The sequence below is a fragment of the Triticum aestivum genome, chromosome 2A (genome assembly GCF_018294505.1).
Source record: "Triticum aestivum cultivar Chinese Spring chromosome 2A, IWGSC CS RefSeq v2.1, whole genome shotgun sequence".
NCBI classification, from domain to species: domain Eukaryota; kingdom Viridiplantae; phylum Streptophyta; class Magnoliopsida; order Poales; family Poaceae; genus Triticum; species Triticum aestivum.
The window spans coordinates 719,776,883-719,802,441 of NC_057797.1; the positions used below are offsets into that span (position 1 = coordinate 719,776,883).

The 25,559-nt window shown below is 47.3% G+C and overlaps 3 protein-coding genes across 3 annotated transcripts; 1 reads left to right on the forward strand and 2 right to left on the reverse strand.

Moving 5' to 3' along the window:
• Positions 1–2,402: 2,402 nt before the first annotated feature.
• Positions 2,403–6,339, forward strand: LOC123186184 (uncharacterized). Its single transcript, XM_044597970.1, has 2 exons — positions 2,403–2,670; positions 5,827–6,339. Exons 1-2 carry the CDS (start codon positions 2,428–2,430, stop codon positions 6,094–6,096), a joined length of 513 nt encoding a protein of 170 aa, XP_044453905.1. The 5' UTR covers positions 2,403–2,427; the 3' UTR covers positions 6,097–6,339.
• An 11,065-nt stretch (positions 6,340–17,404) lies between these two features.
• LOC123190520 (uncharacterized) lies at positions 17,405–18,232 on the reverse strand. Its single transcript, XM_044603179.1, has one exon. The coding sequence runs from the start codon at positions 17,996–17,998 to the stop codon at positions 17,603–17,605; it is 396 nt and encodes a 131-aa protein (XP_044459114.1). The 5' UTR covers positions 17,999–18,232; the 3' UTR covers positions 17,405–17,602.
• Positions 18,233–21,599: 3,367 nt separating this feature from the next.
• LOC123190521 (60 kDa jasmonate-induced protein) lies at positions 21,600–22,541 on the reverse strand. Its single transcript, XM_044603180.1, has one exon. It carries the CDS (start codon positions 22,507–22,509, stop codon positions 21,763–21,765), a length of 747 nt encoding a protein of 248 aa, XP_044459115.1. The 5' UTR covers positions 22,510–22,541; the 3' UTR covers positions 21,600–21,762.
• Between the last annotated feature and the right edge of the window lie 3,018 nt (positions 22,542–25,559).

The window sequence follows — 25,559 nt, forward strand, 5'->3', positions numbered from 1 at the left end:
ACCTGAAGTGTGCCTTGCCATGAGTCGGTCAAGGGGTACAAGAGTGATCCAAGAATGGCTCACAGGACAGCGGTCAAAGTTATCCTTAGTAACTAGTGGACTAAGGAATTTTCTCGATTATGGAGGTGGTAAAAGAGTTCGTCGTAAAGGTTACGACGATGCAAGCTTGACACCTATCCGGATAGCTCTGAGTAGAGAGACCGGATACATATAATGGAGCAATAATTTAGAATAGCTCCAAGTAGAACAGTTGTTTGGAATAGCTCCAAATAGAGCGTGGTAGCTGCATCTAGGAGATGACATAGAGATTTGTAAAGCACACACGGATCTGAAAGGTTCAGACCCGTTGACTAAAACCTCTCTCACAAGCAACATGATCAAACATAAAACTCATTGAGTGTTAATCACATAGTGATGTGAACTAGACTACTGACTCTAGTAAACTCTTGGGTATTAGTCACATGGCGATGTGACCTGTGAGTGTTAATCACATGGCGATGTGAACTAGATTATTGACTCTAGTGCAAGTGGGAGACTGTTGGAAATATGCCCTAGAGGCAATAATAAAAGTATTATTATTATATTTCCTTGTTCATGATAATTGTCTTTTATTCATGCTATAACTGTATTATCCGGAAATCGTAATACACGTGTGAATACATAGACCACAATATGTCCCTAGTGAGCCTCTAGTTGACTAGCTCGTTGTGATCAACAGATAGTCATGGTTTCCTGGCTATGGACATTGGATGTCGTTGATAACAGGATCACATCATTAGGAGAATGATGTGATGGACAAGACCCAATCCTAAGACTAGCACAAAAGATCGTGTAGTTCATTTGCTAGAGCTTTGCCAATGTCAAGTATCTCTTCCTTCGACCATGAGAGCGTGTAACTCCTGGATACCATAGGAGTGCTTTGGGTGTATCAAACGTCACAACGTAACTGGGTGACTATAAAGGTGCACTACAGGTATCTCCGAAAGTATCTATTGTTTTATGCGGATCGAGACTGGGATTTGTCACTCCGTGTAAACGGAGAGGTATCTCTGGGCCCACTCGGTAGGACATCATCATATGCGCAATGTGACCAAGGAGTTGATCACGGGATGATGTGTTACGGAACGAGTAAAGTGACTTGCCGGTAACGAGATTGAACAAGGTATTGGATACCGACGATCGAATCTCGGGCAAGTAACATACCGATAGACAAAGGGAATTGAATACGGGATTGATTAAGTCCTTGACATCGTGGTTCATCCGATGAGATCATCGTGGAACATGTGGGAGCCATCATGGGTATCCAGATCCCGCTGTTGGTTATTGACCGGAGAACGTCTCGGTCATGTCTACATGTCTCCCGAACCCGTAGGGTCTACACACTTAAGGTTCGATGACGCTAGGGTTATAAAGGAAGTTTGTATGTGGTTACCGAATGTTGTTCGGAGTCCCGGATGAGATCCCGGACGTCACGAGGAGTTCCAGAATGGTCCGGAGGTAAAGATTTATATATGGGAAGTCCTATTTTGGCCACCGGAAAATGTTCGGGATTTTTCGGTATTGTACCGGGAAGGTTCTAGAAGGTTCCGGAGTGGGGCCCACCTGCATGGGGGGACCCACATGGACGTGGGTAGTGGGGGCAAGGCCCCACACCCCTGGTCAAGGCGCACCAAGATCCCCCCTTAGAAGGAATAAGATCATATCCCGAAGGGATAAGATCAAGATCCCTAAAAAGGGGGGATAACAATCGGTGGGGAAGGAAATAATGAGATTTCTTTCCTCCCACCTTGGCCAACGCCCCAATGGACTTGGAGGGCATGAAACCAGCCCCTCCACCCCTATATATAGTGGGGAGGCGCATGGGAGCTATACACGAAGTTCTGGCGCAGCCCTTCCCCTCTCCCAAGTACTCCTCTTCTCCCGTGGTGCTTGGCGAAGCCCCGCAGGATTGCCACGCTCCTCCACCACCACCACGCCGTAGTGCTGCTGCTGGATGGAGTCTTCCTCAACCTCTCCCTCTCTACTTGCTGGATCAAGGCGTGGGATACGTCACCGGGCTGTACGTGTGTTGAACGCGGAGGTGCCGTGCGTTCGGCACTTGATCATCGGTGATTTGAATCACGACGAGTACGACTTCATCAACCCCATTCACTTGAACGCTTCCGCTTAGCGATCTACAAGGGTATGTATGCACTCTCTTTCTACTCGTTGCTGGTCTCTCCATAGATAGATCTTGGTGACACGTAGGAAAATTTTGAATTTCTGCTACGTTCCCCAACACCGGGACCACTGGTCATTGAGACAATCCTGGGGAAAATCATCTAACCCCTAATAAAGCTCTGTATTGTAGACGAGAAGGAATGCACACTTTCTGTTTGGATCTTGACAACGGACGATGATGGCGTTGACAGATTTGTGCTGCACAAGATGTTCCCGTTGCACTCTAGCTTTATGGAGGTCACCAGCTGCTCAGTGGAAGATACAATCTCAGTGCGGCTTATGACGGTTTTCAATGGTTTTGTGTACTTTGATCAGTTCAAATCCCCTGAGTGGTTCCTGTCCTTGTCTCTGGAAACAGCAGAGCTGAAGCAGCATCTGAAGAATAGAAAGCGACCTAGCTTCCACGTCCATCCCTACTCGGCCTGGCCTCCTTCTATGGAATACATCTCGGTAAGCAATGTGACCATGGTGCTAAGGATTCTCTTCCTTTTTATGTTTGGTCCATAAATTGTATGCAATGATATTTCCTGAGGCGATTGTACTGCTATGATATGCTATCAGTTTTAGTCAAAGTAACATGTCTTTGCATAACTCGTAGTAGAGGAGCTAGCAGTGCTATTCCCATTCCTTCAAAAAAAAAAATACTCCACATGCATAATCTAGACAAATCTAAGACAAGTAATTTGAGACCGAGGTTGTATAGTACACAACCTCAACTTTCCGTTTTACATTACTACAAGAGGATGCAAAATTGTTAACTTCTAGCATGACGGTTTATGCATGTTATATGATAGCAGTAGCATTGAGATATAAAAGCTCCACATATAGAATCTATAACTAGTACATGAATAGCCTGATTTGTCAATGGTGTTTAAAAGTTTGTCAATGCAGATTATATGATAGCCTTATTATAAAGCTCCACATACATAATCTATAACTAGTATATGTATAGCTAGGTTTTGCAGTAGTGTTTTAGTATTCAGATATGGATAAGTTATATGCCTAAGTTAGGTTTTCTTTCTCCTAATTTTTTTGGTCTTCTACATCGGTTTCAAATTTATGTCTTATTTAATAAATATGTCCTTCATAATTTGACGTCAGTGAGAACTAAGCATTTGCCAATATATTCATTCGTACACAACACGATTCAAGCTTTGATTTCCACTACTATATATATGTGCACATGATTATCCCAATGGCACTATCTAACATTTTCCATGTTTTTGGAGGCGGGCAACATATATATGTGCTTTCTAGCTATAGGTGCATACATATGGACGCGAATTTTGGGGACATGGTTCCATGCGCTGCCGTTATCTCAGCCGTCTGCGTTTGCATCTAGATTACTAATTAATATAGTGTTTGCTGCAATACAAACAATGTTGCTTAATAATGCACTGGAATACGCTTTTCTTTACCGGGCAGGAGTGGGCCTCAAAGCTTTAAATTCGTATGCATACTCCCTCCGTTTTTATTTAGTCTGCATATTAGGTTTGACTGAAGTCAAATTTCATAAAGTTTGACCAACTTTATAGAAAAAATTATAAGCATTTACCATAACAAATCTATATGATGTGTTAGTACATTCAATAATGAATCTAATAGTATTGATTTGTTATTGTATATATTAATATTTTTTTTATAAACTTAGTCAAAGTTTACAAAGCTTGACTTTGACCAAAGCTAATATGCGGACTAAATAAAAACGGAGGGAGTACTACTTTGTCCTTTAGTCAATCGGTAATATTTGCTGGGTGCATTGATGACCTGCCCACTCATTTACAATCGTCTACGCGGACAATTAAACGAATGTCGGCAGCATGTGAGAGATTTATGGTGCTTGGCTTGTGCGAGGCACGCTAATTTGTATGGTTCCTGCTGTTTTGCATCTTAATCATGTGGTAAGCACAACAGTTGAGACAAAAACGAATTAATTTCTAGTGCTGATTGTATATCAGCAGAACAACATCAAAATGAATTGTTGAGTGATAAGCATAACATGACACGGATTGTGCGATAGGTGAGGACGCACCACATACTGGAAGATACATGGGCAAATGTGGATAAAAAAGTAAGAAAAATAGCTATTGGGGGGCTCTGATTATTTGTTCTAATTGGACTAGTCTAATTTTATGTAGTGCACATATTTTTGAAAATTAAAATGTTGGATTCCTGAAATCTTAAATTATTTGTTGGAATTTAGGAACATTGTATTTTACTTGCAATTTAGGAATATTAATCATGTTTGTGCACATGCCTAGCTAACCTGACATGGAGATAGACCTAAGCTGATCTCGCATAGTTAAAAGTTCACACTAATTCATCCAAAAAAGAAAAATAGTTATTGGTGCTCTGATTATTTGTTCTAGGTGGACTAGTTTAATCTTATGCAGTGGACATATTTTTCAAAATTTAAATCTTGGATTCCTGAAATTTTAAATCATTTACTGCAATTTAGGAACATTTTTTAGTTGCAATTTAGGAATATTAATCATGTGTATGCACATGCCTGACCTGACATGGAGATAGAGCAAACCTTATCTAGCATAGTTAAAAGTTTACACTAATTATTCTAAAAAGGAAAATAGCTATTTGGGGCTCTGATTATTTGTTCTAGGTGAACTAGTTTAATTTTATGCTGTGGGTATATATTTAAAAATTAAAATCATGGATTCCTGATTTTTCAAAATATTAACTACAATTTAGGAACAATTTTTAGTTGCAAATTAGAAACATTAATCATGTGTACGCACATGCCTGACCTGACATGGAGATAGACCTAAGCTGATCTAGCATAGTTAACAGTTCAGACTAATTCATCTAAAAAAAGTTCAGACCAATTAGCAGACTACACATTTTCGTTGCAACTGTAGAGGGTGGTGCACTAGTAATATGTAGTGGAGCAGCACACATTAAGACGTGGTGCATTAATCCTCACCTGTGCCTAGTAAATGTGATGACACTAAAATACCTCACTTTCCAACTTCAACAACGCTGGATGGAGAGAGATGATGGTGCAGGCTTCAAATGCAGTTAACGTTCCCAACCTGTGCCTAGTAAATGAGTTGGGTCATGTTTGTCAAGCATGTGGCCCCTTATGCATTGATTGTTTTGTGGAATACAGATTCAATACTGCAAGGAGGAATATTCAATATACGTGATATGCACTGCTTATGGTATGAATACGATATAAATCTGCGAGAAATGGATGGTGAGATAAAGACCTCGCGTGGCGCCATGTTCACCTATGCATTTTCGCATACATATTAGGCTATTAGCCATCCGCTAAGTCCATAAAATCTTCACATTTTTTTAGCCTACATATTGGTTTGATTCCTATAGTTAATAAGGCACTCCAATCTAATTAAATTTTACTAGTTCTATCAAGTATTAACTGTTATTTTCAATTGCTTTTGTATTATATAATGATATAGTAGATTTAGAAAGTTTTAGAATGCAGTGGTGTATCAGTAATTTATTCCACTTTCATTGTCTCTGTTAAAGCTAGATAAAATGATCAGAATCGCTAAATTCTGTTCCCTTGCACATATTTGTCTGCATAAAAACTTGAATTCTTATTTACACTGAATTTCCATTTTGTCACAGGAGGATTCAAAATCTGAGGTTACTGGAAAAGGTGTTGATTATGTCGGTCTTGAGAGTACAGAAAAGGATTCATCTGTCCTTATAAAAGCATTACGATCATATAAAGAAGCTTTGATTAAGGATGGTGACGCAAATGTTGCAGAGATAGAGGCCTTCTCACTTTGTATTGACGCTGAGGATGAGAAGAACTCTCTTGTGAGGAAACTCATTGGTTTAGATGAACTGTTAATAACTGTGAGAGATCGTCTTGAGGGCAAGGGCAGACTCTGAATTCGCAGACTGTCAATTCTACAGACAGAAGATCGAGATCGAAACAGAGAGCTGGTGGCAAATGTGCAAGGGGAAGTTATGGAGAGCTTTCTGCGCTAGCTGAATAAGCCTATCTATTAGGAGTGAGTGAGTTTTTGTTGCGTTGGTACTTCAGGTTTTAGGTTCTGTGATGATGTTATGTGCTAGGTTTCTGAATAAACACTGATGGCTGCGACCATCATTAGTATTTGGTACGACTGGTTGGCAGGAGACTTTTTTTTAGAAGTGCATTTATGTACGTTTGCTTTTGTCAGCTTATTTTTCCTCTTTGTTTTAGAAGTGCATCTATGTGCGAGCGAGTTTGACGATCGCATTAATTAAGGCGTGTGGCCATTCTCTGTTGCATAATAACTATAATATGGTAGCTTCCTTGGCTTTTCCTTTCGCCATGATGCTTGCAACCGCGCTGCTTTTTTATGTAAAATCATAACCGCAGCTCTGTTGACAAAGATCGGCCGGGTCGAGAGCCACTGGATCAGTGTGATCGAGCGGCCACCTACTAGCTGCTGCAATATCAGTGACAAGGCAATCTGACCGCAACATCGGTCATGCTGTAATCCGGACGCAATGTCGGGTATGTTGCAATTCCGAGCCGAACGAGCAGCTTGTCAGCTGCGAGCAGGATGGTGACCGCCAACCGTGTAGCGAGACGCTGCTACGGGGCGGCAAGGCGGTGCTTCTGCAACAGAGCCGCTGCTATGGTAAGGACGACAATGACAACATGGCGTTGCAGTATCGGTGCCCATGCAGCAGCACACCGTCCCCAAGCGTGGGCTTGCAGCGGCGTGTCGTCCTTGAGCATCGGCTTGCAGCATTGAGTAGTTTACGGTAGCGCGCGCATCACCGACAGCAGCATGCTTGTAGCAGCCGATGCTGGGTGCTTTGTAGAAACTTAATAGACATTAGTCGATGTTAGGGGATTTCAGGGGACACGATTTTCCCGGAAAGTCTGTTAGATGAGAGATATAGTGAATTTAGTTGTCCTATCAGTACTAGCACAGAAGCATTGCCCATCGAAGTTGGGATATGACCTTCAATCATGTTACCGGGTAAGAATCTGGAGATTAGGGAGGGTATTGCCAATGTCAAGTGGCAATGCCATTTTTAGCATATTCAAATACCCATCTAACGTTATAAGCACTGTCAGATTAAAGATTGTTAAAAAAATAATCCGAGTAAATTGCCAAAAACCACCACAATTGCGAGCGACTTCTCAAAAACCAACATTTGACTAACAATCTCTCAGTTAAAAAAATGTTTGGAGCAATGAGTGTTTGATACAACAATTTTGATTGGATGGAAATTTCCTCCAAATAAAGTGCAAAGCAATCCTTAGGAAATTTTCCCAAGGATTCCAACCCTATGAAGCAAACAACCTGTACAGGAAAAATTTCTAAGGATACAAATCCTCCAAAATTCGTATGAAGTTCTTTTGAATCAAAGGAACCCTGAACGATGTAAAGACACTAGAGATGATAAGAGATCATAATGGAATGCTTTGTTACCTTGAGAAGGAGGAGATTGGATATGTGGCTTTGTTGACAATGTGATTGGTGGAGAATCATAAGAAACCCTCGAGGGAGGCTCGTAATTTAGTACGAAGCACGACCCATGCCGCCACGTCGACAACAAATGCCTACAACCCTAGTGGCGCGGTCGGGTCTCCTATTCTGGCCCATCTGTGGCACGATGTAGCTATATCACATGCTAGGCCAAGACCGATAGCGCTCGCTTGTGATCATGGTCAAAAATAATGTTTGTGAAGTTTAAAAATGTTCACAAATTAAGAATTTGTATTGACATTTTAAAAAGTGTTATTGAATTTTAAAAAATGTTCACAATTTTTTTTTGAATTTTCACGAGTTTTAGAAAAAATATTCATGTTTTTTAAATGATCCAGATCTATTATCATAGTTCATCAGAAGTACAAAAACACCTCAAACATAACAGAAATTACATCGAGATTTCAAGACCATTGAACGGGCACTACTGTCACCAGAACAAGCCGCTGTCGCCGCTCTCCTACCAGAGTCGTCTTGACCTTGTCGATGGTGTCGGGGTTAAATCCGACAGTTCTCGGATAGGGGATGCCAAGCTGGTGACCTTACCTAGATGATAACAGGATGAACAAGGGACACAATATTTACCCAGGTCCGGGCCCTCTCAAAGCGGTAAAACCCTACGTTCTGCTTTTGTTGTATTGATTGTGTTGGAGTACAAAGTATAAGATGATCTACCTCGAGATCGTATGTGAATGAATCTCTCCCTCTACAAGCTAAAACCCCTCAACTTGTATAGAAGCCCGGGGTACCTAGGGTTACATGAGGCCGGTTACATCTAGGGATAAGTATGCCAAAGATTTAAACGAGTATTGGAGTGCAGTCTTCGAAGGATTCCATCTTGATCGTGTTAGGAGGCATGGCAATCTTGCCCACTTGTTGATGATCCAAGGTTCCTTGGCCCGACCGAGTACAAAGGGCCGACGTGGTTAGCACCCCCTAGTCCGGGACACCGTCAATACCCCTGAATTAGTCTTCAAGCCCAGGACATCGAACTCCTCAGTGTGTCTTTAGGTCTTCGGCTTCATAGGCGAGTTCAATTGGTGCTCCATCTTGATTCCACGTCCGAAGACTCCCTTGGATCTGGCGTCACTTGTGCATTAATTGGCTCCTCTTCTTCGACATCTTCCTTCACTGCAACCGCGTCTTCCCTTCTTTTTGTTTGAGTCGAAGAGTTAGATACTTCGGACGTTTGAGGAGGTCCAACCCACATTCCTTGAGATAAGTTTTTATTCTTGGCCGGATTCGAGGGCGCAGGATGCTTAACAACAAAGTTTTGTGGTGCTGGCACAGGTGGGCCGATTCTTGGAGACATGCTTTGATGGACTGTTCAATGGCACGAAGCGTTTGGGCTCTATTTATGAAGGGGTTGGTTGAACACATGTGCCTAAACCACGTTGCGAATGCAAATAACTAGATCTTTGCTATGCATGAAATGTTGTCCCATGATGACTTTATTTGCATGGTGGTTACCCTATGGGCATTCTGGGGTGCGATAAGGAATAAGGACATCTTCCAGAGTCCCCTCTCAATGCGAAATTTTATAGCAGCCATTATTTTAGATGTCCATATACTTGGCAAGCCGAACGTCGACTGTGATCATCACGTGTGCGCCATCCTCAAGACCAACACAGTGGCTCCCTCCGTCGGTGAGCTTAGCAAAGATCAACGTTTATGCATCGGTAGCGAGGAGAGTGGAGAAATGCGAATTCAACGGAAATCACAGCCTTGGGGGCCCGTATCGTGGGAGAGTGCTTCACGCGTGAATGTTTCGGTTCAGTATTGGGCCAGGTTTCGACGCTTCAATACAGAGCGCATCCAAACGACCAAATTGGACCCCTATCAGTACCAAATCAGTTTCCAAGCCTGAATATGAATATCCAAACATAGCATTAGGGGTTGGCCATTATGTTTGGTTAGATCATCTACAGCCGTACGCCCCAAACGCATCTCAAACGCCCACACAGACTCCTTAAACGGGCCTCAGATGCCCGGGCTGACCGGCACCCATCATATTCAACTCAATTACGGGACGGATATGCAGGCGCCCGGACGCGCCCGCCACGTTGAACCTGGCAGCCCGACCCCACCGCAAATTGCACCAAATCCATCAAATCCTTCCTCCTTCTCCCGCCGCCTCCAACCTTTCCCGCGCCTGAGCCCTTGCCGTTCGCCACTCTTGCTCCCCATGCTAAAACCGGTCCTGATCCACCGTCGTAGATGTCGTCCCGCCCGTCCCCGACCGCCGTGATGGAGACGCACTCTGCCTCGTCCATCGGCATCCCTTCCTCGGCTCCGTCTTGTAAGGCAGAAATGTCACCCGGAAGATGCGACGACGCCGATAGCGAGGGAGGCAGGCGACCACGGCGTCGCAGGGAGGTGGGGACATGGTCGAGCAGCTGTCCCCCCCCCCCCCCCCCCGCCCCCAAACCACGCTCAGAACCCCGCACGGGACGCCGAGGATGCGAATATCATGTTGGCGGACGAAACCCTCTTAGATGCAAAAAGAAATGGCATGCGGATAAGAAGGAGATCAATGACAGTAGGGAGTGCGAGGTGGCGAGGGCGTCTGTGACAGCGGTAGCGGATCATGCGGCCAGGATGCAGGCGGAGCAGGCAGCCCGGATGCAAGCGGAAGAGGAGGAGCAGGACGCAGTCCGCCTGGGCTCGGAGCAGGCGGCATGGATGGCGTCCGGCCAGTGATCCGACAAGCGAGCCATCCGTCATGCTCGGACATTGATTTCATTTTGACATGTCTGGTTTGTTGAACTGATTTGCTTTGATTTGTTTCGAACTATTGAATTCGGATAATTTATATCGTATGATCGACGTGCATGGATTACATGAATTTTAGGATCGACATTTAAGGTATGTGGATGGTGCGGCACAACAGATGAGGGGCCGGTGGGCGCTGTCCGCGGACGCGCCCGCGGGCGTATCGGAGGCCGGATTTGCCAAATCCGATTTTAGATGCCCTTAGGTCAATGTGGTGATCTTGTGTTCGTTCATGTAAATGTTAGGACTTTTGGAACGAAGACGCTAGAAGCGTCCGGCTTTAAATTAATAAAGCCCGAAAGGCAGCAAGGTTTAACGGTTACACACTAACAGGTTCAGCAACACACCCCACAGGGCAGCAAAAGCAAGGTTCATCGCTACAGAATAAACATCACGGACCAGCAAGAGCAATGACCTAAACAACTAAACACCGCGGAAGGCTCCAAAAGCATCATCAACTCGTCAGGTTTTGTCTTGCCCTCGTCTGAATTGACTTGATACGCTCCATGGCTTCTGTCATACGCTCAGCATCGCGCTCCTTCCCCAGCGGTGTCCACATCTGCAGAAATAGATGGCATTTGAAGATCATGTCTGCAGGGTGGTTAGGAAATTTCTTTTCAATCGTAATTTTGTTTCGCGTCGTCCAAAGTGCCCATAGTAACGCCCCTACGCAACGCCAGGCGATTCTGCTAGAGGTCCCTTTTGTGGATTTTAGAATCGAGACCAATTGTGTCCCCGAAGCGGGATTCCAGTCTGTGTGGAAGGCCTCCCGAACTGCACTCCACACAAACCTGGCCAGGTGGCACCGAAAGAAAACATGATTCGCGTCTTCCCCTTGCCCACAGATCACGCATGAGCCGTCGGTCGGACCGTTCCGTTTAGCTATGTTGTCCGAAGTAGGCAGCCTATTCCTAAGCATTTGCCACATAAATATCTTGATCTTCAGGGGCAGGCCTGCCTTCCACAGACCCTTTGCTATGTCAAGCGCTGGCCCTCCAGTTAGCTTGTTATATAAGGACTTCACTGTAAATTTCCCGGACGCTGTCAAACTCCACTTGACAGTGTCAGCCCCCGCCCGAAGGCGATGGGAGCCTAATTGCTGGGTCAGCCCGTCCCAAGAAGTGCGCTCTTCGTTTGTTAGGGCCCTTATAAAGTGGATCGCCGGCGGGTCTACATGTAACGCCTCCCCAACTAGGATGTTAGTATCTGTGGCGATCCTGAATAAGGTGGGATGGCTTTGCCAAAGGGGGGAATCGCCCAGCCAATGATCAAGCCAGAACCGAGTGGATAGTCCGTTGTTGGTCTGGAAATTGGCCCCTAAATCGAAAGCAGGCCGCACCGCTTGGATCCCTCTCCAAAACACGGATCCGTTGGCCGAGGCTGTGAATGGGTTCCCATGCGGGAAGTACTTGGCTTTAAGCAACTTTGCCCAGAGCCCCGACTCATCTTGGGCCAGCCGCCACCACCATTTGGCTAGAAGGGCAATGTTCATAAGTTTGGAATTTAGGATTCCCAATCCCCCAAATTTCTTAGGCCTACAAACCACCGCCCACTTGACGAGGTGGTACTTCCTTTTGATGCCAGTTCCTTCCCAAAAGAACCTGGATCTAGGAGTGTCTAGCTTGGCATGTACCCCATCGGCAAGCAAAAACATCCCCATAGTGAAGAGGGGAAGGGAAGAGAGACTCGAGTTTGTGAGAATGAGCCTTGCAGCGGAGGACATGAAACGCCCTCGCCACGGGCTTACCCTGTTGGCCACTTTCCCGTACAGGGGCTCCCATTCTAGGATCGAAAGTTTGCGGTTGGAGATTGGGAGCCCTAGGTACTTAATTGGGAAGCTCCCTAGCTTGCAATTAAGGAGGTTTGCGGTACGTAAGCTTTGCTGGTCGTCCATCCCCATGGTTATGACCTCGCTCTTGTTAAAGTTGATTTTGAGTCCGGAGAGGAGCTCGAAGGCTAGTAGCAAAAGTTTAGTCGAAGCAATACTGTGATCATCTGGCTTAAACAACAGCAGAGTGTCGTCTGCGTATTGTAAGTGAGTCACGCCACCCGGGATGAGGTGTGAGACTAGCCCCTTGATGTGACCGGCCTCCCTGGCCTTGGTCAGCATGGCTGCCATGGCATCAGCCACAAAGTTAAAGACAAGTGGGGATATGGGATCGCCCTGTCTAAGCCCTTTCCTGTTACGGAAATATTTCCCCATCTCGCTGTTGACAATGACCGAGGTGTTGCCACTCGAGATCAGACTCATGATCCGGTGAACAAACCCTGCCTCAAAACCCTTTTTGAGGAAGACCTCGCGAATAAACTCCCAGTTTACGCGGTCATAAGCTTTTTCGAAGTCTAGCTTAAGGATAACACCCTGCTCCTGTGATTGTTTTAACTCATGGATAATCTCCGTAAGAGCAATGGGCCCTTCCAGGATGTTCCTACCCTTAAGGAAAGCAGTTTGGCTCGAACTAATGACTTGTTGGGCGATCGGCGCTAGCCTAGAAGCATAAGCTTTGGCGCACAATTTAAAAGGTACATTGATGAGCGTAATCGGCCGAAACTGTTTGATAGATTCTGCCCCTTTGACCTTGGGGATTAGGCAGATGGCCCCGTAATTTAGACGAGACAGGTCCACCGTACCTAGGGCGAAGCCGTTTATGATCGCTTGGAATAAGTCCCTAAGCAGCGGCCAAAAGCGCTTGAAAAACTCCACCGGCCAGCCGTCAGGCCCTGGGGCCGTGTCGTTCTTCATACCCGCAAGCGCGCAATCAATCTCCTGGGCCGAAAAGGACACCATAAGGGCGTCGTTTTCCTGCTGCGAGACTCGTTCGTGCATGCCCCAGAAGTCTGCCCTTAGACTTAGGTTTTTCACCTCAGCTGTTCCCAACAGCTCAGCGAAGAAATTAAAGATGTATTTCGCTATTTCGTTCTGAGAGATCAACGTCCCACGTTCTGATTGGAGCCTAAGGATAGTGCTCTTCCGTTTGCGACCGTTAGCGTAGGCGTGAAAGTATCCTATGTTTGCATCGCCTTTCACTACCCACTTGACACCACCCCTACGGCGCCAATATTCCTCCTCCGCCCTGAGAATAGCCAGGACCTGATGTTCAAGAGAGTATCTTAGCTCCCATTCGTCACCAGAGAAGGTTCTAATATCCGCCTGCGAGTCGAGGAGGGCTATATCTGCCGTAATGCGCTCCCTCTCCCTTTTGGATTCGCTACCATGGTTAGCCCCCCAGCCCCTAAGGAAAGCTCGCAAAGCCGCAGCCGCTGAGGACCAGAACTCAACTGGTCCTCGTTGACGCCCTATCTGGTTGCCGATCTGGGTCCAGCGATTTGTGACTAGCTGGCTGAAACCCTCATGTTCGAACCAAGCTGTCTCAAAGAAGAATCTATGGCTACGGCGCACGTTGTCCTCCCCTGAGGACAGAATCAACGGGACGTGATCAGATCCTATGCGCGTTTCCGCCACTAAAGTACAGAGAGAACACAGGAGGTGGTTTCCTAAAAAACACGTAGGAGGTCGGGCCACGTGGGTCGTGGCAATTGGCTCCCGATCGATCACATAGACTAGCTTGCGATTTTAGTAAACCTTGCCGCTCTAGTTTGTTTCCTTCAAGTTTTCGAGCTACAGTGCTTTACATTAACTGAGCTAGGTGTATTGTGGTTCCAGAATTTTCTAGAACTTCCTTATCATGACTTGTCAGGGTAGATTAGGATCGATCCAACACATAGTGAAACTGACGATCTGTTGGAATTTTTCATTGTCTACTAGTAGTACCGTATCTGCTAATTTACAAAATATCGCATTTGCTTTTCATGATGATTCCTTCTATGCTATGCCACTAAATCAGTTGTCGATCTGACCTGTACTAGTAAGATGTCATCCTATCATGTCATCATAGTATCATAGTACTCCAGTATTTTTGCCCTTCAGTTTAACAGATAAACTGTTTGCATATCGATCAGGTGCTTCTTTTTACCTTTTAACCTTTGATCGGGTGCTTGTTGGTTGATTGATAGATGACCACATCGGTCTCATGTTTCTCATACCGAGTCTGTTTATGATGTTCTAGTCTACCAGTCGGTTGGCTGACCATGCGATCCTAAAATCTTTTGTCTCCTCCAGATGCAGATCTTCGTCAAGACTTTGACCGGCAAGACCATCACACTGGAGGTGGAATCGTCGGACACCATCGACAACGTTAAGGCCAAGATCCAGGATAAGGAGGGCATCCCCCCGGACCAGCAGCGTCTCATCTTCACCGGCAAGCAGCTCGAGGATGGCCGCGCCCTCGCTGACTACAACACCCAGAAGGAGTCAACCCTCCACCTCGTTCTCCGCCTCCGCGGTGGTCTGTGAGCCCGTCTGCTATAATGATGACCGTTGTGTGCATCGTCATTTCTTAGTTTTATGTTGAAGTCGAGTAGTCGTGGACGTTGGTTTAGTTTGTTTGCAGTGTAGGGAGAGTAACAAATTTTTCTTGGCACGTGCCCCTGCTCTTGGTCTTCAAACTAGTCATTAATGATCGACAACATAGATACCTTTTTTCGGTATGCGTTGCGAACACTTTCATTTTTTAGCGTCCCATCTTCTCTGGAGAAGCTCAAATCGAATGGATAGAGCAGATGGTCCAACTACAGAACTTCTTCTTTTTCATTACTTCCATGGTCGTGCCTCGTGACATGGCAGCACCCGTACTATTGAAATGATTCGTTAGTAGAGATGTTCCCGTTGGTGCCTCTCCTTCCAATGATACTATAATTCCTATTCCTATCTTTTTATTCCCTTTTTTGGTCTACCTACATTTAAGGAAATTCATACGTTCCAATGGCAGAGCAAAAAGTGGAGTGTTGGTCAAAGCAGGCCGTCCTATTCTATTACCAGACAAAATGGAGAGAAGCTCATCCACTAGAAATGCTTTATTTTATTTCGTTCCCCTTCTTCATTTCCTTATTATCGAATCCATGGAGACTTGGTCATGTTTAGAATGTTTAAGGGAATATTATGCTATAATCCATTTTCTTTATTGGGCGCTGCTTTCGTTAATTACTGTTCAGTCCGTGTTGGAATTGTTGTGCCTTGTTCAATGCATGCTTCGGTGCAATGGCGGTTCTATGATTCGCAACCGTATGCAGTAAGACGGTGGCAAAGGCGTGCCCCGACTAACAAATGCAATGCGGAGGGTGCCATCAACTGGTTTCTTTGTAGAATCTCTTTCATCTTTCGAAGTTGTTTCAGGCTTAAAAATGTTGCAGCAGAAGGCTATTTGCTACTACTGTGCCACTTTTCGTGCCACAATCTATTTGCTACTAAGAGCATCTTCAACAGCCGCGTCAAAAGACGCGCGCGCGGGGTAAACTGCCCATTTAACGTGCACGGGAAGTTTTCGCATGCTCCAGCGGAGACGGGAAACAAGCACGCGGAAGAAAGCTGTTAGTCGCGCGGTAGATTTGGCGCACCGTTTCCGGCGCGCCTATAAATTGCGGCGCTCGCCACGCGGTGCTCCACACTGTCACGCGCGCATTTCCCCCGTCTCCTCGCCGCTTCCACTGCTTTCTCGCCGCTTCCTCTGCTTCAACGCCTCGCCGCCACCGTGCCACCATGCCGCTGCGCCGCCAAGCAACTTCGGGCTACCGCGGCGTCCGCGAGCGCCCCTCCGGCGCGTACTACGCCGAGATCCGGTCCGGCGACGTCCAGCTCGGCCTCGGCACGTTCGAGACCGCGCACGAGGCCGCCCACGCGTACGACGCGGTTGCGTGGCGCCTAGAGAGGCCTCCCTCGTAGATGAACTTCCGCAACATCTACACGTGCGAGCAGGCGCAGGCCGTCGCCCGTCCTCCTCGTCTTATCACGGACCTGGACCATGCGGAGCAGCGTCGGCGGCGGCACCGCCTCCTCATCGCCGAGGAGGACGAGCGAGCCATGGCGGAGTGGCGCCGGCCCCACCTGGAGGACGTCGCCAACGAGCGCACCTTCTAGGCGGAGAGGACGGCAAGGCGCCGCGCGGCCCGGGCGGACCGGCGTTGGCGGAAGGCACTGGCCATATCGCAGTGCGATCTCGTCAACGCCGGTGGGAAGTCGTTCTTCACGTCCGACGATGAACGTTGGAAGGACGTGCGGATCTCTACCACGGACAACACCAACGAAGATGATGATGATGACGACTCGGAGTAGTTCTAGTTGCACTGTAGTTTATCTAGTTGCATCGTAGTTTGATTATGTAGTTGCACCGTAGTTCTTTTTATCTATCTATGCTATGAACTATGTAAAATATCTCTGTATCGTCTTTTATCTATGCTATGAACTATGTAAAATATCATTGTATCACTTTTTATCTATGCTATGACTATGTATGGTGACAAAATATCTATGCACGCGTGCTGCATTTTACCACGGCTGCTGCCTGCTGAAGCTAGCGTTGTCCGCCGCGCCAAACCAGGCGATTGGCACGTTGCAAACTAATTTTTAGCGTGCCGCGTGTTGAGCAGCTATTAGCAGGGCATGTCAGGAAGGAGTTCCAAGGATGGTTTTCCAATCAAACTGTTTGTTATCCGGTGGCGCTCATTACTGCTGATAGATATAAGGAATTTGTGTCGTTCTTCTCGGCCATTTGTTTTAGTCATGTAAATCATTTGTCGAATGTCGCGGCGCATATTCTTGCTAAATTAGTTGACTCCTCTAGTGAGTCTATTTTTAACGTAATCCCGGATTGTATTTGGGAGGCCCTCTCTGTTGATTATCCTTGAGGAATAAAGCAGGATGCTCCTAAAAAACAAGCCGTACATGTTAACATAAGACGCTTTTTTGAGAAATTTGAGAGCACATCTTAGATAATGAGATTCTCCATGCATGCATGAATGTATCTCTTTCAGAATTTCAGCATTAATTACATAAATAATGTTGGTACGTAAGTATGCTTAGCTAGCAGGTGAGGCACATCTAGAAATGGACTGCACCATGTCCTAGTCTTTAGCACCATTTTATTTCGTGAGTAGAACATATTGAAGCTCACAAAGCTGCGTGAAGGCATACATCACCCAAATCAGATCAGATGATTAACAACACGGTCATGGTTTAGAAAAAAACATGGACTCGATACGAGATGGAGCACAAATCAATCTGAACTCTGCATGCATGTTTACTTGAAGTTGATCTTGGTGCCGTGAGCCTCGAGCACCTGCTCAAAGTCGGCATGGAGCAGCACCCGGACGACGGCGAGCGCCTCCTCCTGGCTGCGGATGTTGGCTTGGGTCTCCAGCATCTTGGCGAAGGGCCCGTTCCACTTGCCCGTCCGGTTGGCGCAGATGATCTCGTAGGAAATGGTGTCCCAGTGGTCGATGTAGGGCAGGTGCTCGGGCGCGACGCGGCACTCGCTCTCCCACCCGCGAACGACGGTCTCGTGGATGGGCTGCAGCCGCTGCGCCTCGCCTAGCATCACCTTGAGCGCTGCCAGCGCGCGCTTGACTGGCTCAACGTCGGCGACCGTGGCCGCAGACGGGTCGTAGGCGGAGAGCACCCGGGCGGTGTCGGCCATGGCCTGCCGCCCCAGGGGCACCCTCGGCAGGTTGGCAAGGCCGCCGATGAGGTCGTCGTAGCTGCTGCCGAACGGGAGGGGCGTGGACGTCGGGAACAGGTGAGCGAGGCCTGGGAAAGCCTGCCAGTCGCCGCCTCCGTTGGTGAAGCCGGCTAAGGAGACGTCGTGGGTCTGGAAGGTCGTGACCGTGCAGCTTCATGACGACAAGGGCGGGTCGGGCGTAGCCGGCGGCAGCAGCTGCTCCTCAAGATGGCAACGGGCCCCGAAACTCGCGTCCCCGCGGGTTTTTACCCTATTAGGGGGAGACGGGGATGGGCGTCTTTTCATCCCCGCGGAGCTGTTGTTGGACACATTATACAACCCGACACGTTTCATGGGTTTGCATCCGTTTCGGTAGTCCCCGAATCCGAAACCCGGCAAAATACATTTTTTTACTGAAATATGCTCCTGTTTGTTGCGAAAATATGCTTATCTTCGTTGTTGAAATGGACTATAGTTGTGCTGAAATAGCCTTCTTTTAGCTGATGTTATTCCTGAGTATTGTGCTGAAATTTGTAGTTGTTTTGCTGCTGAAATATACTATGTTGCTGCTGAAATGATATCATTGTTGCTACTATTTATCTTATGTTTGCTGCCTCCGAAATATACTATGTATGTTGTTTAAATCTGCTAAAATACACTCTATATAGCTGTTGAATCATCTATTATTGTTTTTTGTTGAGATTTGCTCTAGTTATGTTGCTGAAATGTGCTGGTTTTGCTATTCAAATGTTATTCTTTGTCGCCACTATGTTTGTTTAAATATTTTTATTTTCTCGTGGGTTCCCCGAAACCCGATGGGTTTAGGAGACGGGCGAAAAACTAGTCCCGTACACGATGATGGGGATGGGGACGGGTTTGCGATTTTCTCGTGGGGATGGGTTTGGGAAGGCAAAACCCGATGGGTTCGTCCCCGTTGCCATCTAGAGCTGCTCCTCCGTGCTTGCTGCTGCCGGCGGCGAGGGCAAGTATGAGCAAGAGCAGAAACGTGGCCATGGCGAATCGATCGGTGGGTTGCTCCATCGATCTCTTCTTTTCGATGAACAGAACAATGAATCAAGGAGTATATATGGTGGCGGCGGCAACTCACACCCATCGCACTGCACACTTGACTGCTCGATCCTAGCGCAACGAAACCAGCGTGAAATGGCACAACAAGTGTGACTTACTGCCCATGTTCCAACCTGCAGCACCACCATACGCGTGCTTCAATTCCAACCTCTAGCTTCTGCATCCAAGGATGTGATGAGCACTCTGTGATTTGCTGAAATTATCGATCATCATCAAAGATCAAGCAGAACATTCCAAGAAACACAACATTTTCAGCTGAAGAACACAAAAATGTTTGCGGAATTCTAATGATAACATGGCTAAAATACATAATTAGCCTAGATGCAGTGTGCGAGCGTTACCGATTTTTAGTTCAACGGTGGTTTTTTTAGACCAACAAAAGGGATGAACGGCATTCCATACATGTTCATCTTGTACATATTGTCGAAGGCGGTCACATCATCGTAGTCAAGATAGTCCCGACGTGACAGCGAATCACACCAAACAAGTTTTTGGGCCCGCGTCAACAGTGTGCTCAAAGAAAAAAAATCTGGATCCCTATCTTTTTAATGTTAGCATCACCCTGTGCAAGCAGTTTCATCTTTTTCCTATAGCACATATTATACAGTTTCCTCCTCCCAACCCTGCGTTAGCATATGACCCATACCTGCTGACGAAGTTGTCAAAAATAATGTGTTTTCTCATCCCAGCTCCTGCCATATATAGCTAAGATCGCTGCTCTTTGAAATTCTTTGATCTGATTATGAGACCGGAGAAACGGGACTTTGTTCGGTCTTGCAAGAAAGTTGTTGTGATCATCGACGAAACTGCTGACATACCAAAGTTCACGCTTTTTATCAAGCTTCGCTGTTAAATGGGGTTTGCTGAAGCATCGACTCTCCGGTCTAAGCCTGCGGGTCCGGCCTCCATGGTATAAAATTTGGCCCGTCGTTTTCTTGCCCCGAAACAGAGATACCTCCTCAAGCAGATACTTCCCGCAGGACATTTTCTACGTTTCAGCAAGTCTCTCTTGATGCCGAACCCACATTCCTTCGCGTACTGGTTGTAGAACATGTATGCCTCCCCTTCTGACCTGGACGTCTTGGCCATCACTTGCCAATGCATATCCAGTGACTCTTCCTAATATTCATCATAGCCGACGACAAGGTCGAACTCAACATCATCGACGTGATCATTGTTCCCGCTAGGACCAACAACACCCCCCCCCCCCTGCAAAATAAGACATATAACCATGTATGTCAGTCTGTTGTTATACTGTTAGTTTCCATAAATACTTTTAAAAACTTATTTGGCTCGTGCTCTCATCATAAAATGCATCGACATCGTTCTCATCACGGTCATCATCTAAAGTATTCCACTCATTGTCACCATCGGCATTTATCTGTGCACATCTAAAGTAGTATTACATATAACTGGTAATGCAATTTTTATGTCAATCATTGCCCTACATTTTTTAAACGTACTTGGCTCGCACTTTCTACATAAGATTGTTCATCTATATCGTATTCCTCATTGTCATCATTGGCATGTACCTATACAAATTCAAAAAGACATGTAAGTGTCAATGCACTAGTTTGTATTCGATATTTTTTGGTCAACGTTCATGACACTTACATTACCACTATACGATCCATCCTAACTCATATAGTTGTCTCCGGGAGGTTCGTTTGCATTCAGTGACGATGATCCATTCCCGCTACCGGAATCATCCCGTTTCTTGCTTCATCAATACACCTTCAAACAAGGTGTCAGATCATTGCCAACATCCCACAACATCATCGTGGATATACTCAGTTCATTTAACAGTGGCACGGCTATGTGTCATGCATAAGTAAATGTGTCACCAATTTCAATGTAGAAAAAAGTGTGCACCAAATTATTTAGGTAAGGAGCAATTTTTTTCATACAAATTTCAAAGAAAAAAAAGGGAAAACCCCTACTGTCGGCCGTTGACGGGTCCTCGCCTGGGGTCGACGCCGATGCGGTGGTGCTTTGCACGTCGTCTAGGGCGCGTGGGAGGAGAGAAACGTTGACGCGGGAGCACTTGGCATTTCACCCGGGTCACGACGCGTCAGTGACTGCGGACACCGTCGTGCTGGTGTCGGCGATGAAGGCGAGCAGGGTGTCGACGCGTTGGTGAGGGTCGACGTCGTGACAGCGGTGGACCACATGTTCAGCCCGCGACCACGGCACGACTTGATTTCTTCGGCAGCTGGAGTCACGGCAGCAATTGATGAGGCTAGGGTTTCCTCGACGGGACTGGGGTGTCGACGCAGGGTTTTTTTTCAACCGAGTACCGATGCCACGATCGGTGTACGTGGGCGGGCATACGGGGGCGGGCCGTACATGCGCGGGCAGTCGTACGACGGACGGCGGGTATACTATACGTGAAGTTGTAAAGACAATACTACCCTTTATATGTTTTTTTGGGGGGGGGGGGGGGGGGAGTTTTACCCAAGTCAAGTGTTTCCCTTCAGGGTTTCAACATTAATTTCATGTCAAATTTTAGCACCATTATATTTCGTGAGCAGAACATATTGAAGCTCACAAGCTGAGTGAAGTATCAACACGAACATGGTTAATAAAAGAAACGTAGACTCGATACGAGATGGGGCACAAATCTGAGGTCTAAGCCAGCAAGCATGCATGCATGTTTACTGGAAGTTGATCTTGGTGCCGTGAGCCTCGAGCACCTGCTCGAAGTCGGCACGGAGCAGCACCCTGACGACGGCGAGCGCCTCCTCCTGGCTGCGGATGTTGGCTTGGGTCTCCAGCATCTTGGCGAAGGGCCCGTTCCACTTGCCCGTCCGGTTGGCGCGGATGATCTCGTAGGACATGGTGTCCCAGTGGTCGATGTAGGGCAGGTGCTCGGCGGCAACGTGAGACTCGCTCTCCCACCCGCGAACGACGGTCTCGTGGATGGGCTGCAGCCGCTGCGCCTCAACTAGCATCACCTTGAGCGCTGCCAGCGCGCGCTTGACTGGCTCGACGTCGGCGACCGCGGCCGCGGACGGGTCGTAGGCGGAGAGCACCCGGGCGGCGTCGGCCATGGCCTGCCGCCCCAGGGGCACCCCCGGCAGGTTGGCGAGGCCGCCGATGAGGTCGTCGTAGCCGCTGCCGAACGGGAGGGGCGTGGACGTCGGGAACAGGTGGGCGAGGCCTGGGAAAGCCTGCCAGTCGCCGCCTCCGTTGGTGAAGCCGGCTAAGGAGACGTCGTGGGTCTGGAAGGCCACGCAGGGGCCCTTGGGGTCGTGACCGTGCAGCTTCATGACGACAAGGGCAGGTCGGGCGTCGCCGGCGGCAGCAGCTGCTCCTCCGTGCTTGCTGCTGCCGGCGGCGAGGGCAAGTATGAGCAAGAGCAGAAACGTGGCCATGGCGAATCGATCGGTGGGTTGCTCCATCGATCTCTTCTCTTCGATGAGCAGAACAATGAATCAAGGAGTATATATGGCGGCGGTGGCAACGGGAACCCACACCCATCGCACTGCACACCTGACTTGCTCCTACCTGCTATAGCTAGTGCAACGAAAGCAGCGTGAAATGGCACAACAAGGGTGTGACTTAGGGCCCGTTCGAAAATTCGCCAGCTCCTAGAATCTGTAGAGTGGCGGTTTGCTCGCTCCCAGATTTTATACTACAACTCCGTTCGCTCCCGGAGCGGAGTATTCCCGAACGGGGCCTTACTGCCCATGTTCCAACATACAGCACCACCAGACGCGTGCTTCAATTCCAACCTCTAGCTTTTGCATCCCAAGGATGTGATGAGCACTCCGTGATTTGCTGAAATCATCGTTTTTTTTTTGCGGGTGATGAAATCATCGTATATTATCAAAGATCAAGCAGAACATTCATGGCCAAAAAACAGAACATTTTCAGCTGAAAAAACACAAAAATGTTGGCAGAATTCTAACAATAACAAGGCTAAAATACACAATTAGAGTATCTACAGCCAGACGTCTCAAACCGTCCTCAAACGCTCGGGCAGACGGACCGGTCATTGGCCGATAAAAAAAGCGACGCAAACGGGCACGTCAAACCGGCTTCAAACGACCGGACTGTCTGGTGCCCCTCAAATCCAGCCCAAATGCATGGCGGATATGGGGCGGCCCGGGTGCGTCTGCTATGTCAGCCCGGCCCACTCCGACCCCAGTGCATTGCGTCCCCACAGAAAGCCCAATCTGGAAAACCTACAGTAACTTCGCCCCCGCTTGGCTCCGCTCCGCTTCGTCTCTTCCCCTCCCCTTCTTCGATTCGGTCTCGTAGTTGCTCCAATCCCATCTCCGGCGAGCATATCGAGTTCCGACAGCCGCTCCGACGGCTCCATCAACGACAAGGAGGAGTTGAGCCCTCCGAATTGCGATGGCGGTCGCGGGTGAGCACAAGGGGGGCAGTTCCGGATCTGCTCCCTCACTGCTCGCCCGCTAGCGCAACACTGATGCCGGAGCCGGCCCTCTCATCCCGCATGCAGCTCCACGGGGGCTGCTCAATCCACGCCCCCTCCGTCGTCCACCTCCCCCGCCAGTTGCTGCTCCACATGGGCAGCGGTGGGTTCTACTGCCTGCTCCGCCGGCGTTGTTGATGCGCACCCCGAAATCGGAGGCGCAGAGGCACACACTGCCCGCCGCGATAAGAGGCAGCGGACAAGGGAGAGGAGGCGTTGGAGCAATCCATACGTCACTGTCGCAGGTTGCCAGCGATGCCCGATGAGGAAGAATGGCTCCTCGCATGGGTCTACCTCCGGCCACTTACGCCCGTGGAGATGACCAAGGCGCTCCGGCTAGCCATTGAGCATTCCAAGCATGAGGCGACGGAGGCATCGATAGAGGCAGTGAGGATGGCCAAGCTGAATCGCAAGCAAGGCCGGGCTTTCCGGCGTTTGAAGGGCTGCACTGACTCCGATGACCCGCCTCCTGCCGCGAATGCCTACCCGGACGCCTAGAGCAGCGTCAGTGACCAGAAGGGCAAAGGGCTAGTGAGAAAGTAGTGAAGCTCCACCGTCTCTGTCTTTAGTTTCAAGTTTTTAGTAATCTAATTTAAACTTGTCCGTTGTTTATGTGGATTATGTGACCTTGTCGTTCTTTTGGATATTTGTTGGTGATGTTTTGGTGATCGGATGTGCATTTCTATCTCCGTTCAATGATCTACATTGTTTAGTTCTACGTTTCATGCTTCAGTACGGATATGGGGTATCGGATATGAGATACACAAATGTGGATAACAGGATTTTAAGGAGTGCCCGGTGAGTGCTGGGGCGTGTCCATAAGCATTTGAGGGCCCTGATTTTCTATCTGCGGCATGCTCTTAGCCTGGATGTAGTGTGCGAGCGCTACCGCTTTTTTTAGATTTTACATTTGTCTACAGTTTTCTAACGGGCGGTTTTCTTTTGTTTCTCGGCGTTCTCCTGTTGTTTTTCCCTTTTTCTTTTCTTTCTGCCATCTTTACTTTTTGTTTTTGTTAATACAAATAAATCAGTAACAATTTTGTAAATTTCAGCTTTTCATCCCCTATTCCGTGACGGCCACGGTAAACTTTCCCTTACAAGCTTTGTCGGCGAGCCCGTGGATTCATCTCTCTTCTAGTTTGTTTTCTAGTATTCGACCCTCCTCGAGTTCGTCCATTTGGACGTAGTCAATGGCGCTCCGACGTTGATTCATGTCGTCTCCTTGGAGAAGGAGGTTTGGATTTTTTGTTGTGTTGCGAGATTTGGTGTCAGGTGCTTCACATCTATTCAAGTGTTCAACGTCGACAACTACGCCTACAAGGTGTTGGTTCTTAGGGGTGCGTGCATGAAGACTTCCTGACTGTAATCCACAATGTCAAGCTAGCTCCGACAGGAGAGCGGCGACAACGATGTGTCGGCGGCTCATTAAGTCGACAGTAGTGCTCGTTTAGTGTTCATGAAATTTCCATGTAATTTCTGTTGTGTTTGAGGTGTTATATATTTTCGGTGAACTTTGATAATAGATCTGGATCATTTTCGCAAAAGAAACCATGAACACTTTTTTTCAACACTCACGAACATTTAAAAAATTGCAAACATTTTTAAAAATTCAATGTCATCCTTTTAGAAATGATATTATAAACATTGTGCATGAGACTGTGGCTGCTATCAACAAGGTCAAACTGGCTTTGGTAGGAGTGAGCTACAACACCGTGCCGACAGCTCATTCTGGGGTAGTAGTGGTCGTTGGGGTGGTCTCGGAATCTCGATGTAATTTCTATTATGTTTGAGGTGCTTTATATTTTTATGAACTTTGATACTAGATGTGGATCATTTTTGTAATAAAAATCCATGAACATTCTTCTAAACATATGAATATTTTAAAAAAATTGTGAACATTTTTCAAAATTAATATCATTTTTCGAAAATCTCAAAAAATAAAATAAAGTTGGTGAACATTTTATAAACATCACAAACTTTATTTTGAACCATGAACATTTTCAAATTCAT

Bases quoted from the DNA above. Each gene is read 5' to 3' on its own strand.
- LOC123186184 (XM_044597970.1), top strand. From the start codon at position 2,428: ATGTTCCCGTTGCACTCTAGCTTTATGGAGGTCACCAGCTGCTCAGTG. The intron at 2,671-5,826 runs GTAAGCAATGTG...ATTTTGTCACAG, and splicing joins CTTCTATGGAATACATCTCG to GAGGATTCAAAATCTGAGGT.
- LOC123190520 (XM_044603179.1), bottom strand. From the start codon at position 17,998: ATGGCCGACACCGCCCGGGTGCTCTCCGCCTACGACCCGTCTGCGGCC.
- LOC123190521 (XM_044603180.1), bottom strand. From the start codon at position 22,509: ATGGAGCAACCCACCGATCGATTCGCCATGGCCACGTTTCTGCTCTTG.